This window comes from Leptopilina boulardi, unplaced genomic scaffold (genome assembly GCF_019393585.1).
Source record: "Leptopilina boulardi isolate dan_hultmark-lab unplaced genomic scaffold, ZJU_Lbou_2.1 LbouV2_165, whole genome shotgun sequence".
Classification (NCBI taxonomy): Eukaryota; Metazoa; Arthropoda; class Insecta; order Hymenoptera; family Figitidae; genus Leptopilina; species Leptopilina boulardi.
Window position 1 is genome coordinate 5,331,191 of NW_026137713.1, and position 13,811 is coordinate 5,345,001.

The window sequence follows — 13,811 nt, forward strand, 5'->3', positions numbered from 1 at the left end:
TTTAATAAATATAATGAATAGATAATTAAATATGAGAAAATTATTTATTACAAACATTGATTATTAAGTACTTATCATTGATTTAAGAATTAAGCAATAAAACATCAAAAACAAAATTATATATATTTCCTATCTACAGAAATTCTCGATAATTTCTAAATGCAAAATTAAATTAATTTGACAATAATCAATTATCTAAATACAATGAAATTAAAGTTTATTGATTTTTTAAATCAAATTTTTTTTTATAAAAAAAATTTCCAATTTAAGAAATTGATTTTAAACTTTATAATTTCGTGTTATTTTGTCCATCAATTGATGAATCATCATCATCATCAGTACATTCTTCTTTTTTATACGAGCAACTACATTTTTTCTCATCATATGATAAATTATTTTCAGAATTACTGAAATTTAATGAATTTCTCATTGTTGATGCAACAAGTTTCTTTGCTGATGGTACACTGTCAACTGTTTTTCTTCGTGATTTTTTTTCAACAACAATTTTATTGCCCATTGTTTTCCAACGAACACCCTTTTTCCATCGTGGACATTCTATTGTTTTTCTTCGATAAGCCAATACTTTTGGATAATTGTGAAGTCGTTTTCTCCTATCATCAATAAATAATTCCTCAATATGTTGACAATAATTTTTTTTATAATGACATTTACAATGACACAATAATTCAGAATGAATATCATGTGACATTTCACCGCAAAAATCACAAATAATTTTTGATTGTGTATCAGAAATATTCTCTTGTGAAAAGGCAGAATTAATTATTCCACGATGTGGACATGGAATATTTTCATCATCATCATCATCGTCATCAGTTTCGTTATCGTTATTATCACCTGGTTCATCCAGAGACGAATGACGAATATCAATAACGGGAATATTAAATGAATCGGCTCTTTGAACTGTCGTCGATGCTTCAGATTGTTTACGTGAATCAATTTTTTGTGAATTTGCAAAATGTGTGAGATTTGTTGCGCTTGGCCATGGTTGAATATTGACTTTTGATGATTTAGTGAGGGCAAAAAATGGTTTTCGCATTTGATCAAGACGTGGCGTTGGTAATTTTGTTCGTGAGAATTTTTTTACAGCTTCCATCAAGGTGCTGGTTCGTCGTCTATCAGTGGTTGATTGATCGACAATAATTGTTTCTTGAATTTCCAATGGAACAATAATTTCACTACCTTTTTGAATGATCTTTGGACTGTCCGCAGGAGAGCCACTAATCTGGCTAAAACAAATGTCCTTCAATTAATGAAAATAATAATGAAAACAAAAAATAATTATAAAAAATATTTTCAAATTGTATTTTTTCTATATTTTTCTTTTTTTATTTTCATAGAAAAATTTTTTTTTTTTATCTTTTATAATGAAATTATTACCGCCTATCAACATCTGGACTATCGTGCAAGTGATTAGCTAAACTTGCACTTGATGTCCGTGGTGTTGCACTTAATTTGCTATTGTTGTCATCTTCTTCAGCAATTTCCGGTAGAAACATAGATTGCTTATCTTCTGGTACTCTAAAATTATTTATTTTGTGCAATTAATTGATTAATTAGAATTTTTGTAATTTTTTTGTCTGAAGAAATTTTAAAAAAAATTTCACACATTTAATTTTAGAGAGATGAAAATATATCTACACTGAAAAAAAGAATTATTTGATAATCGGTTATTTGATTATTATCAAATAAATATTTACTTGAACCAAATAATTTTTTTTTTTTTTTTAATCAAATAAAATATATTTCTGTATTTGAAACAAATGCCATTTAATTGACTGAAATAATAATTATTTAATAAATATTTATTTGATAACAGTCAACTAATCGCTTATTTGAATCAAATAAATTTTGTTTTTCAGTGTATCAATAGCAGGTTCGAAAAAAAAAATTAATTTAACTTACGGCATATTTGCGACACTTCCTCTATAAGTTTTCTTTTTATATGCAGCGGCAGCTTCCGTATAGGGTAAAGTAATATTTTCCGAATCGAAATAATAATCCTTTACTAAAGGTGGACATCGACTCATTAATGTGTCTACTCCAAGATACGATACCTGTCATTTATATCAAAAATTTAAATTCACTATTATTAATATAATTAACCTTTTTAAATAATTTTTTTTACTATTACTATTTTTTACTAATATTATTTTTTACCAATTTTTTTTACTAATAATAATGAAACTATAATAACAATGGCAAAAATATAATGAAAAAGTAACCTTTGTATGACGATCGATTAGCCAATTTAATTCAAAATCTTCATCGTCATCGCCAAATGGATTAATTAATTGCTCAGCAACCTGAAAAGAAAATAAATTTATTATTAAATTATTAATTTTTTTTTTGTTCATTGAATGATTATTATTTGTTCTCACTTTAAGTAAGCCCATGAAGAAAAAAAATTGTAGAATTGTGAAAACTGGTAAATAAATGTCAATTTTCATTTGTGTTTTTTTGGTCCCATTTAGATCACTGTCAATATATTGTCGTCCAACGAGAGCAACAGCAAAGAAACTATAAGTAGCGAGTGTCACAACTTGTGTATAGACTAATGGAATTGAGACCCAATCATAACTCCAAAGAAGTCCACATTTAGAACGAAATTGATTAAACTCCTATATAAAGGTGAGAAAAAATTATTATTATTTTTATTATTATACTTTTAGTATTAATTTTTTTATTAGATTAGATAGATTTTATTGCATTCATATTATTTATTTTATTTTTTATTATTATTTTATTAATTTATTATTATTACTATTAGTATTATTATAAAAAAAAGATTTTCTACCTCCATGATAATTTTTAGTCCTTGTGCATCAGGTAAACGATGATTGCGACGAGCTTCTTTCAATAAATTAATAAACCAGGTACAAGGTATCCAATATGTGTTAAATTCGAGACTTGGAACTGATTGAAATAAACCTAATTCCAATGATGTCATAAAACCTATATTAAAAAAAAATTTATTTATTTATTTTAAAAAAAAATTTAATTAATTTATTTAAAAGAAAAATTTTTTGTGAATTTAATTTATTATAAAATATATGTATATTATTACCAGCATCGACAACATGATCCAATGTTGGAAATCGTCTCTTAACAGCAGAACTAATTGATCTTAAAACGAGAATCAATGAGAGATTCAAATAACGCATAAGTGATCTGCGTAGCATTCTTCCGTATTCATCATTTCCGGTTACGTATAAAGCTACCAGGTGCATCACTCTAGAGAAAAATTAATTTCTTAAATTAATTAATCAATAGATTATTTGTTAATATAAATTAAACAAAATTGATAATATTAAAAAAATATAATAAAAAAAATTGATAATATAAAACAAATAAAATAGATAATATAAAAAAATTAATTTAATAATAAAATTCTAATAAATGACAAATTTTTGGGACTAGAATAAAATTTATATACACAGCTTTATATATTTATTTTATTTTAGTCCCAAAAAATTGCTATTTATTATAGTTTAATTAAATTATTAAATGGGACAGAAACCTTAATTATTGACAAAAATGAATAATAATAATAATTAGAAAAAAAGCTTACTTATCTGGCCAAGGAATCGCTGTGTATTGTTCCCACCATCTAGCAGCCACATGAGCTACATAAAATCCAAGTACAAAACTCAGTGGTATCAATGTAATTAAACTGTCACAGTAAATGACAATTTGCTCAAAAATACTGAAAAAAAAATTATTGTTATTTCAAAATTTTTTTTTTAAATTAAAACAATATAAAAATAAACAAAATTATAATTAGAAACGGATCGAATTTTCACGAGAGAAATTTTTTTTTATTTAAACAAAATTTGTATGAAATAAAAATAAAATAAAAATTTTCATAGCTAAATAAACTATTTATTATTTGTTTGAATTAAACAATTTTTTATGACATATATTTAAATTTTTATTTTATTTTTTTATAATTTTAAAAACCAATTTTTTTTAAATTTCAAACAAATATTTAAAAAAAAGGCATTTATTAACTTTTTTTTTTGGTATTTCAGATTGTGATTTTCTGCACACCTTTTTTGAGAGGGTGTTAAGACGTGTCGATAAATTGCTGAAAGACCAGCAAAAAGAATCAAATAAAGTAGAAGTTCTCTGTAGATGAGTTTGTATAAGGAGCCACGCCACATAAAGAGCAACCTGGTGAATCCTCCACTGGTTGAACTGGCCACTTCATATTGGTAAGATACTGTCATTTTTCTTTATCCACTAATCAAAAATTGCTTTTTCTTAAACTAGGAGCAGGATTTTCTATGAAACCTTAAAAAAAAATATTTATCAAATTTTTTTATTTATAATGTGCACTTTATATTACAATTAAATTTACAAGTAAATTTTTTTTACCTGTCCCTTCTACATCCCATGGGACTCGCACATAGTTCCCATCTTCTCCATGTAACATACCATAAAATCAAAATTAATTCAATTAACATTATTTTTATTTATTTCATTTTTTATCTTAATTTTTTTATTTAATCTTGAACTATTTTCTCTATTATTATTTCTATAATCTTTTGTATTATTTTATTACTATTATTATTATTATTATTAATATATTATTATTAATGATTTTAAAATAATTGATAAAAATTAATTGGAATTTTGGAATTTATTTCTTCGTTTCAAAAAGAAATTTCGAAAAATTGAATTACAAAAAAAAACCGAATTTTTTTCAAATTGAAAATGGAATATTTTTCGCAGATTTTATGAAAAATATATAAACATAATAAATATATAATGAGAAAATTTACTTAGTGGTTTTCTTCCAGATCTGTTCTGATCTTTTACGTACTCTTGCAAAATAAACAGACATTTGTTACATTGAAGATTATGCACGTTTTAGTTCTTTATTTATTATTATAATATTTTCAAGGTAGAATCAATGTATGATTATAATAATATACGTATTACCGAAGCAAAGAATTATTTAATTTAATTATTTTTGAATAAAATTATAAGTAATTTACATATCGTTTGAAAACAATTTCAATTTAATTTCTTTTTTTTTTAGCATATTAATAAAATAATATTTTTAAATTAATTTTCAATATTAAATTTATTTTTTATATATATAAAAAGAAAGTATTATAAGGACCAAAGTGAACTTTTGTTAAACCAATCTCGAAAGGGTCTACAACCTAGACCTACATTGATAAATATCAGCTCGAGTTCAACAATCATTAATCTCTCGTCTCAACTTTGAAAACTTCTGAGGTAGCTTGAAATAACTTCTTAGGTCAGGTGAAAGCACCTGCGAGTGTGAAAAAAAGTATCCTGCGAAAAAACCTTTACTTGAATTTTTTTATTGATTATTATTTTATGGCGTTTTTTTTCTCAATATACATTGTTCTTTAAATCTCTTTGAACAATAAAAAAAAGGTTTTTATTAAATCTTTTTTTTTCTAATTTATTTTGCGAATAATAATGAAAAAAAAGTTACAAAAAAAATTTTTTAATTCTGTTTCAACAATGTTTTTCTTTTTTTTTTCTTTACAGTAGGATCATTAATCGCAAAAGGTCAGGAATGACTTTTCGTCCGACCCGTAAATAATAGTCTCGGGAATCGCGCCAGTGTTCATAGACTTTCGATAAATATAGACCAAGCTTCGTATATATGTAATACGAACTCTTTTGATATAAGAGAAAATCCAAATATTATCTATTATTTAACAAAAATTTTTAATTTTTACCATTAATATTAAATTTTTTAACAAAAAATAAATATTTAAATACCTAATTTGTTTATATAATATTGATAATGATTTTTTTTACAATTAAATAAAAAAAAAAATAAAAAAAAGTATATTAAATGTTTTTATACATACTGCTAACAAATTAATTAATCGATTAAAATTATTTTACAACTTATGTAACATTTTTTTATTTAAAAAAAACTATCAAAGAAAAACAATTTTTAGGATTTATGAATAGAAAAACATATATTGGGAAAGGGTGTAATAAATTGTGTCTACAATCTCTGCCAAAATAAATTTCGCTAGAAAAAAAATATATTAAAAATTATACTTTCTTTATATATATAAAAAATAGTTTTACCTTTTAACAATATATATATATTAAAAAAAACAAAGAAGAGTACAAAAACGGAGGCTTGAAAAAGTCAACGAAATGATAAAAATAGAATAAAATAGAAATTCTTAGTCACGCTCTAATGCAAATATATGACTTATTGATAATATTTAAATAATGTTTAGAAAAAAAAATGAAACTTTAAAATAATGGAAAATTTAAATAAATTACTAATTACCAATTTGTAAATAATGCTAATTATTATTATACAATATGTCTTAAAATTTAATTACTATTTTTCAAATTAAATTGATAAATTTTTATTATAATTAATATTATTTTTATTTTATTATATATATTTTTTTTTATTTTATGTCTATATTTTTTAAATTATATTTTTTAAAAAATATCATTTTTTTATATTACATTACTTTTTTTGAGGCTTTTTATTGATATTTCAAATTTAGAAAGAAAAAACAAATTGTCTAAAATTGGCGTTGGTGATTTATTTTTTTCAATGAAAATTTTTCTTTTGAAGAGAATATATATAAAAGCATCCAGATTGCAGAGGATGTGAAAATTTCTCTGCAATCTTTCTCACTAGTGCTTGATTGACTTTGATCAATTAGGTGCATTTTTTTTTCTTTCAAAAAGAAGGTCTTAATTTATAATCTCACGGAAAAGTGTAAAGAAGAAGCTTCGTTAGTGTAACATTGTATAACAACTATATAATAATAATAATAATAATAATAATAATAATAATAATAATAATAATAATAATAAAAATAATAAAAAAAATAATAATAATAATAATTAATAGTAATAAAAATAATAAAAAAAAAATAGATGTGACAATTTGGTTAGACACAAGTACTATCGAAAACCTTCGAGTTAAATATATTTTTAAGTGCATAACTTAAACCTTCGCGAATTTGTCGATTACAAGGAGCCTAGACATTGCAAAATTCTCACGAGGGTAACGACTACACGTCACATGATTATCTCTACGACACTATATATCACTCTGAATAAAACTGGTATATTACAGAAATCTGCGAAAATGGACATAATAGAAAGTCTCTAAAGTTTTTCATTAACAATCACTAACTTTATTTTGACATCCCAATTTATTTAAAAAAAAATTTTTTATTTAATATTTAAATTTTAATTAAAAAGATTATTATTTTAATTAATAAAAAAGTAAATATAAAAATTCTTAAATTAATGTAAATACAAAATAAAAATTTAACTTATATTTCTTTTCTTTTTTTGAATATTTTATAATCTTAATAATAATATTTTAATTTCAAAAAATATGTTTAAAAAATAAGAAAACGAGTTCTATTTAACTCTTTATAACAAGTTAAATTAATAATAATAATAATAATAATAATAATAATAAATATTATTATAATTTTAAATTATGTGATAGAGTAGAATATTTTTTTTATAATTATAACTTTTTAGAAAAAGAAATAATAATACTATAGAGACTAAAAATATTCATTTGATTCAAAAATATTATTGAGAGACAAAAATATTATAAAGTTTATTAACCTAATCGTACGTGAATTGTAATGTAAATTATTTGTTTAATTCCATAAAATAAAATTGATATTTTGTTAATATTATTATTTTATTTGTAAAATTATATAGAGAACATTTTTTCTCGGATAATTCTAAAATTTGAAAATAGTTCAATATGAATTTCACGTGAATAAATAAGCAATCGAAAAGCATGTTTTGAATGAATTTGATAAATATTTGCAACTTGAGCGCGGTTAAGTGGATTTTGCATTTCCGTAAGTAAACATTTCAAAATTTTGTGTTGATAAAGATGTGATAATAATTTACAGATTTCTGTCAAAACTTATCGAAACCAATAATTACAATATATTACTGAATAATAATAATTAAAATCCGAGAATTTTAATTTTTTTAAACAAATAATTTCATTAAATCTCTTAAAAACTTTTTTTTAAAAATCTATTGATACGAAAAAAATGAACTGAAAACTTTTTCCTTGATCTGATTGAAATGACTTAATATTTTTTTTTATATATTTTAATGAACAGTCTTGTAACCATAAATGACTTTTATGTCAGTTCTTTTTTTTTCTTTTTTTTTTCTAAAAAAGAGAGTACATTAATCTAGTTCTATTCGATGAGTATAGAATGAAGGTCCTTCTTGCACTAAACAAAAATGGAAATTTATTACTTGTAAAAAATCAATACAATCGATAATTACAATGGTCACGAGGATTGTAATTTTTTTCTCAATAAATTTTTGTGAAATTTTTTTTTTTCTTTCGCATAAAATTTAAATTATAAATGCAAATAGCTTTTTTTAATCTTCATGCTGATTAATGTTATCAGTTAATCCTATTTTATTAGATTACGTCTTCTCTAATTGGCATTCATTTCACTCTAATCGGCGTGAAAATGAATAAAATAATAAAAATAATAATTTGAATATTATTAAATTATTTTTTTTTAATATTATTTGAAGAAAAATTTCTGATTTTTAATGATTTTTAAATTATAATATAAAAGTCTATTATTATGCGCTTTTAATATATAATTTAGGTCATAAATTTTAAACTTCAAGACTTTTCTTAAAAAAAAAAAATACCTTATCTATTAACAAATTTTTTACTGATCACATGGATGGAGAAAATAAATAAAAACCAGATATTTAGAATAAGAAACTAGAAATTATAATAATATTTTAAGATTACAAAATGTCATTGAACTCATTTTATAATTTACATAATTCGTTCTAATTTTATTGAGTGATAAGAAATAAAAAAAACCTTATTTCAGTATTTAATTCTAAATAAATAACAAATTTTTGAGAAATAATTTCTACATTTAGTAAATGTTTTTATTTTTACAAAAAAAATTTATAAACAATTTCATTTTTAATTTTCCTATTACAATATATTATTAATATATTGCATAAAAAAATATACGTTATTTGTAAAAAAAATAAATATATAAAAAAACATTTATAATAATAATAATAAAAATAATGTAATTATAATTTTCATTATTTATAGTAATATGAAAACAAAATATGCAAAAGACACTTATTTCCTTTTGCAATAAATAATATTCGTTTACCTTCCAACATTTCGTAGCTAATGTGACTCACATAATTCCATCAATTTCATTTCACAATATTCAGTAATGAATATTTTTTTTTTTTTTTTTATTTTCAAGTTAAAAATTTATATCAAAAAACTATAAAAAATTGTCCTTGCCAAGCAAGGAAAAATTTGTAATAACATTTCGTCACACTTTCGATTATTTTGTGTATAGTTTATTTTATTTATAAACTTTTGGTATAACGATGTGAAAAATATGTTATTTATTTAAGAGGAAAGATTTTGTTGAAAACAGCAAGAAAAATGCTTTTGATGAACGTTTTTTTTTTTGTGCAGAAGAATTTGAAATTTAAATTTTTTTTGGGTTATTTGAGAAAAAAAAAGGAAAAAATGGCATGAGATTGATTTTTTTTTTTTAATAACAAATTTAAAAAAAAATGGTGAAAATATTTTAAAAAAAAATTATAAAGAAAAATATATGAGAATATTAATTAAGGCACTTGTTTGTAGGCGATGATAAAATAGTAAATTCGACAGGTGCGCGCCAGTCGCTCATCGACGACGAACTGCTCGACAAGTATGCACTCAGCTAGAATATTAACATTGGAAACAGAACGATCTTGATTCGATGGCAAACTTCCCAAAATCTTTAAAGGGGTTGAATGTCAAGCTCACGAGCATTATCTGACTTTGAAAATTTATATCTAACAGTCTGTCTCCCTTAATTAAATGATAGCATCAATTAAGAGACGCGTGTGTGATTATTACCTGAAATCGATTAATTTCAATTTTCAGTACTGATCAAATTTTTAGACGACTTTTTTTCAACGATTTTTAATCCAACAGAATTTTTATTTCACTAATTTTTTTTTATTTATTTAATTAATTTAATTTATTTTTTTTTATTTAGCCGAATATTCATTTATAATTGAATATTTAACAAATTTCCATTTTTTATAATTTTTATTTAGCATAAGTTCTATTTAACCAAATTTTCATTTATATTATTACATTCTTGTATATTAATTACATTCTTATATATTATTACATTTGTTAAATTAAATAAAAACAATTTAAAAAATTCACTAACAATAAGAATAAAAACGTATTATTTAAATTAATTTAATTTTTCGCGGTTCAGGTTGACCAACTGCTTGCCGCCAAAATTTGAATTACACACTAGCCAATAAAATTGCATATTTGTAAATTCTCGTAAATTCTGAAAGTTCATTGGTTGAATGCAGGTTGCTACCGGCTTTTAATGATTAAACAGATTATTGTGAGTCGCATTTCATTACAATATTTAAGTGATTTCTTTATTGATTTTCGTTAATAATTTTGTGTATAATAATTCTTTAAAGTGTTCTTCAATTGTTGTTTGATTTTAAGTAAATTCTATTATTTTTTTGAATTGATTACAGTCACATTGCAGTGTAACATAACCTATAAAAATTGTGAAATCATCAAATAAATAATGGACGAAAAAACATCATTATTATTACAAAAACAAGTTCGTGATAATTCTGAAGATTTACAAAAAGAATTATTGGATTTAAAAATTTGGGAACAAGAAATGAAGCGCAAAGAAGAGGAACTTTTAAATTCTACCGAGGAGGTAATTTTCATTTGTTTTTAAGTTGAGCACGTGTTTTTTTGTCAATTTATTTTTGAACTTTTCTTACTACAACTTTTATTTAATTTTATTGTACTAAAAATACAATTAATATTTGAATAAACTATTTTTAGATAAAAATTCTGCCTCCTATTAGAAATAAAAAGAAGAAAATAATTGAAACTTCACCTCCAATTCCAAGTACAAGTAAAGAATCCATTCCTGAACGAATTAAATCATATGATTATTCTTCCTGGAGTCAATATGATGTGGTATGCTTTTTTTTAAATTTATTATTTATAAATATCTCAAAAATAATTTGAATTACATTCTTAAAAGGCACCAAATGCCGAAGGTGTTTTTAAATACATTTACTTAAATTATTCTGACCTTAAAATCGATTCGAGGCGTATTTTAAAATAATCTAGACTTTAATTAATCCGTATATTTTTTAAAGGATGCAGCCTGCAGAAAACTGGACGAAGAAAATGAAAGTGACGAAGAGGAAGATGATGTGATTAATAGTGCAGAAAAAAAGCACTCCGAAGCTGTAAAATTTAAAGTAGATGGAAATAATTTTTTTCAAAAGAAACAATATGATTTGGCAATTAATAGTTATTCACAAGCAATTAAAATTTTCCCTTACGATGAAGTTTTCTATGCCAATCGTGCTTTGTGTTATTTGAAACAAGACAAGTAAGTTTAAATTCTTTTCATATAGATTTTATATTAAAAAAAAAAGAATTTTCTATCCAATACTTATAATTTTCTATATTGTAAAATTGAACAAATTGTAGTTTATATTCGGCCGAAGCGGACTGTACAGCAGCTTTACAAATAAATGATAGTTACGTTAAAGCTTATCATAGACGAGCTACAGCTCGAATAGAATTAGAGGATTACAATGGAGCTAAAGAGGACATTAAACGTGTATTAAATTTAGAACCCTCCAATAAAGAAGCCAAATCAATGCTCTCGAAAATTAATAAGAAATTTGAGAAATATCAAGTAAGTAAAATAAAAAACATTCGTCGTTTCCCCATTGTATTGATTATTTATCGACTTTAATTTTTTGTAATTGACTTGTTTGTAGCCTCTCAAGATCACAGAAGTTTTTGACGATACACCAATCGAGAAGAAAATTGGTGAAAAAATTTGTAATACCAAAATAAATGAACAAGAAAAAATTCAAAAACCACAAATAGAAGAAGTTGAAAAATTACAGAAATCAAGTAAATTAACAATAACCGAAGTTTCCAGTGAATCTGAAAATGAAAAAAGTTCTCGAAACAACAAATCAACTAAATCAATAATTAAGGAAAGTTCAAATGAATCTGAAAAGAAGTTACCCGATTGGTTACCAAAAATTGATGAAAATTACAGTATCGTTGAACCTATCGAATTGCCTCCTCATCAACGTTCGAAGGTCTAATTTCTATTTCTATTAATTAAGTTTTAAAAATATATTTTTTTTAAATTAATATTTAAATAGTAAATTTAATTTTTCATTTCAGGAAACAATGAAGAAAATGACTATTAAAAAAGTTAATTTTGGAAATAATATTCTACCAATACCTCATGATGAAAATAATTCCAATATTAATAAAAAGATCGCAGTCAAAGAGGAAAATAAGGATAAAATTGAAAAAATTGATACAATTAATTTACACAAAAATATCATAGAGACAAAACAAGAGAAGAATAATGATGTAATAAAAAAACAAAAGACACCATTTATTGAAGTTATTAATTCTCAAGATATTCCATCAGCTCCAAAAACAGCGGTACAATTTCTCACAGAATGGAAGAGAAATAAATCTCAGAAATTTAGAGCCTTTTATCTAAAAGTAAGTTTGATTACTTAAATATTACTTTTTTACAGATTTAAATTCATTTACCTATAATTTATTAATTTTAATAAATTAAAAACTAAGTTTAATGAATTAATCTTTAAAACTAAGTTAATAACTATATTTAATTTTCAGTTTAAAAAATATTTATAGTTATTAAAAAATATAATTTTCTATTTTAAAATTATTGTGAATTTACCATAAAAATCATTAAAAATTTGGACAAATTAAAATTCGGTGAATTGGAATTTCTGTCATTTTAAAATTCGAATCACGCAAAATTCAATTGAATAAGAATTCTGTTAAATTAAAATTTTCTTAAATAAAAATTCATGTAAATTAAATAACTATAAATTAAAATTTTTGCCAAACAAAAATTTGGTAGCTAAAAATTTTGTTAATTAAAAATTCTTATAAAAAGGAATTATGTCAAATTTTAATTCGTAAATTGAAAATTAGTTTCAAAAAATAATTATTTCTAATAAAATTCTTTAAAATGAAAATTCTAATTAATTATTTTTATGGGATAATCATGCGCCCCTTAATAAACTTAAATTATCTTATAGCAAATTCGACCAAATACGATACCAACATTGTTTAAAGACTCAATGGAATCCAGTGTTCTTGAAGATATTATTATGATTATTAGAGAAGAATTCACTCGTAATGAAATGAATATTTTTTTTATATTCGATTATTTGGATGAATTAAGCAATATTAAAAGATTCAGAACGCTTATCATGTTTATTGATAGAAAAACTAAAGAAGGTTTGTTTTGTTTCTTTTTATAATAATTTAAAATCAATTTTTATTAATATTTTTCATATTTTTATATAATATATTGAATTATTATTATTATTTTACATATATTATTTTTCAGCTTTAAAAGAGTTACTCGAACATTGTAAAACAGTGGAAGATAAATCAGAAAAAGAAATTGACAGACTTCGCCAAAAATACGAATTGTGACTATAATACAAAACTAAGTATTTTTTTTTTTAATTTTGTATTAAAAATACATTACAGTAATAATTAAGTCTCAAAGGTGATAATAATAGAGAAGTTAATGTTTCTCTCTAGAATATATTTTTTTCTTAAAAAAAAAAGGTTTTATTATTTTTAATTATTAACATTTTTTAAATATGAACTTTGTATTTTGTTTGTT

At 22.5% G+C, this 13,811-nt stretch overlaps 2 protein-coding genes across 5 annotated transcripts; one reads left to right on the forward strand and one right to left on the reverse strand.

Moving 5' to 3' along the window:
- Window positions 1–100: 100 nt before the first annotated feature.
- On the reverse strand, window positions 101–9,925 carry LOC127277295 (bestrophin-4-like). 3 transcript variants are annotated; one of them, XM_051298304.1, is made up of 11 exons: window positions 9,201–9,925; window positions 4,396–4,437; window positions 4,069–4,311; window positions 3,590–3,724; window positions 3,086–3,252; window positions 2,816–2,973; window positions 2,400–2,639; window positions 2,244–2,324; window positions 1,924–2,075; window positions 1,399–1,539; window positions 101–1,247 (listed from the first exon to the last, which is right to left on the reverse strand). In XM_051298304.1, the coding sequence occupies exons 3-11, from the start codon at window positions 4,245–4,247 to the stop codon at window positions 287–289; spliced, it is 2,214 nt and encodes a 737-aa protein (XP_051154261.1). In that variant the 5' UTR covers window positions 4,248–4,311; window positions 4,396–4,437; window positions 9,201–9,925; the 3' UTR covers window positions 101–286. The 3 variants fall into 3 exon arrangements, with proteins under 3 accessions (XP_051154261.1, XP_051154262.1, XP_051154263.1); XM_051298305.1 differs by having other exon boundaries at window positions 4,396–4,440; XM_051298306.1 differs by lacking the exon at window positions 9,201–9,925 and adding an exon at window positions 5,200–5,222.
- On the forward strand, window positions 4,084–13,746 carry LOC127277296 (RNA polymerase II-associated protein 3-like). Of its 2 annotated transcripts, none has more exons than XM_051298308.1 (9): window positions 4,084–4,232; window positions 10,606–10,799; window positions 10,931–11,068; window positions 11,254–11,492; window positions 11,594–11,804; window positions 11,890–12,222; window positions 12,311–12,643; window positions 13,213–13,414; window positions 13,527–13,746. In XM_051298308.1, exons 2-9 carry the CDS (start codon window positions 10,659–10,661, stop codon window positions 13,613–13,615), a joined length of 1,686 nt encoding a protein of 561 aa, XP_051154265.1. In that variant the 5' UTR covers window positions 4,084–4,232; window positions 10,606–10,658; the 3' UTR covers window positions 13,616–13,746. The 2 variants fall into 2 exon arrangements, with proteins under 2 accessions (XP_051154265.1, XP_051154264.1); XM_051298307.1 differs by lacking the exon at window positions 4,084–4,232 and adding an exon at window positions 10,326–10,463.
- Window positions 13,747–13,811: the final 65 nt, after the last annotated feature.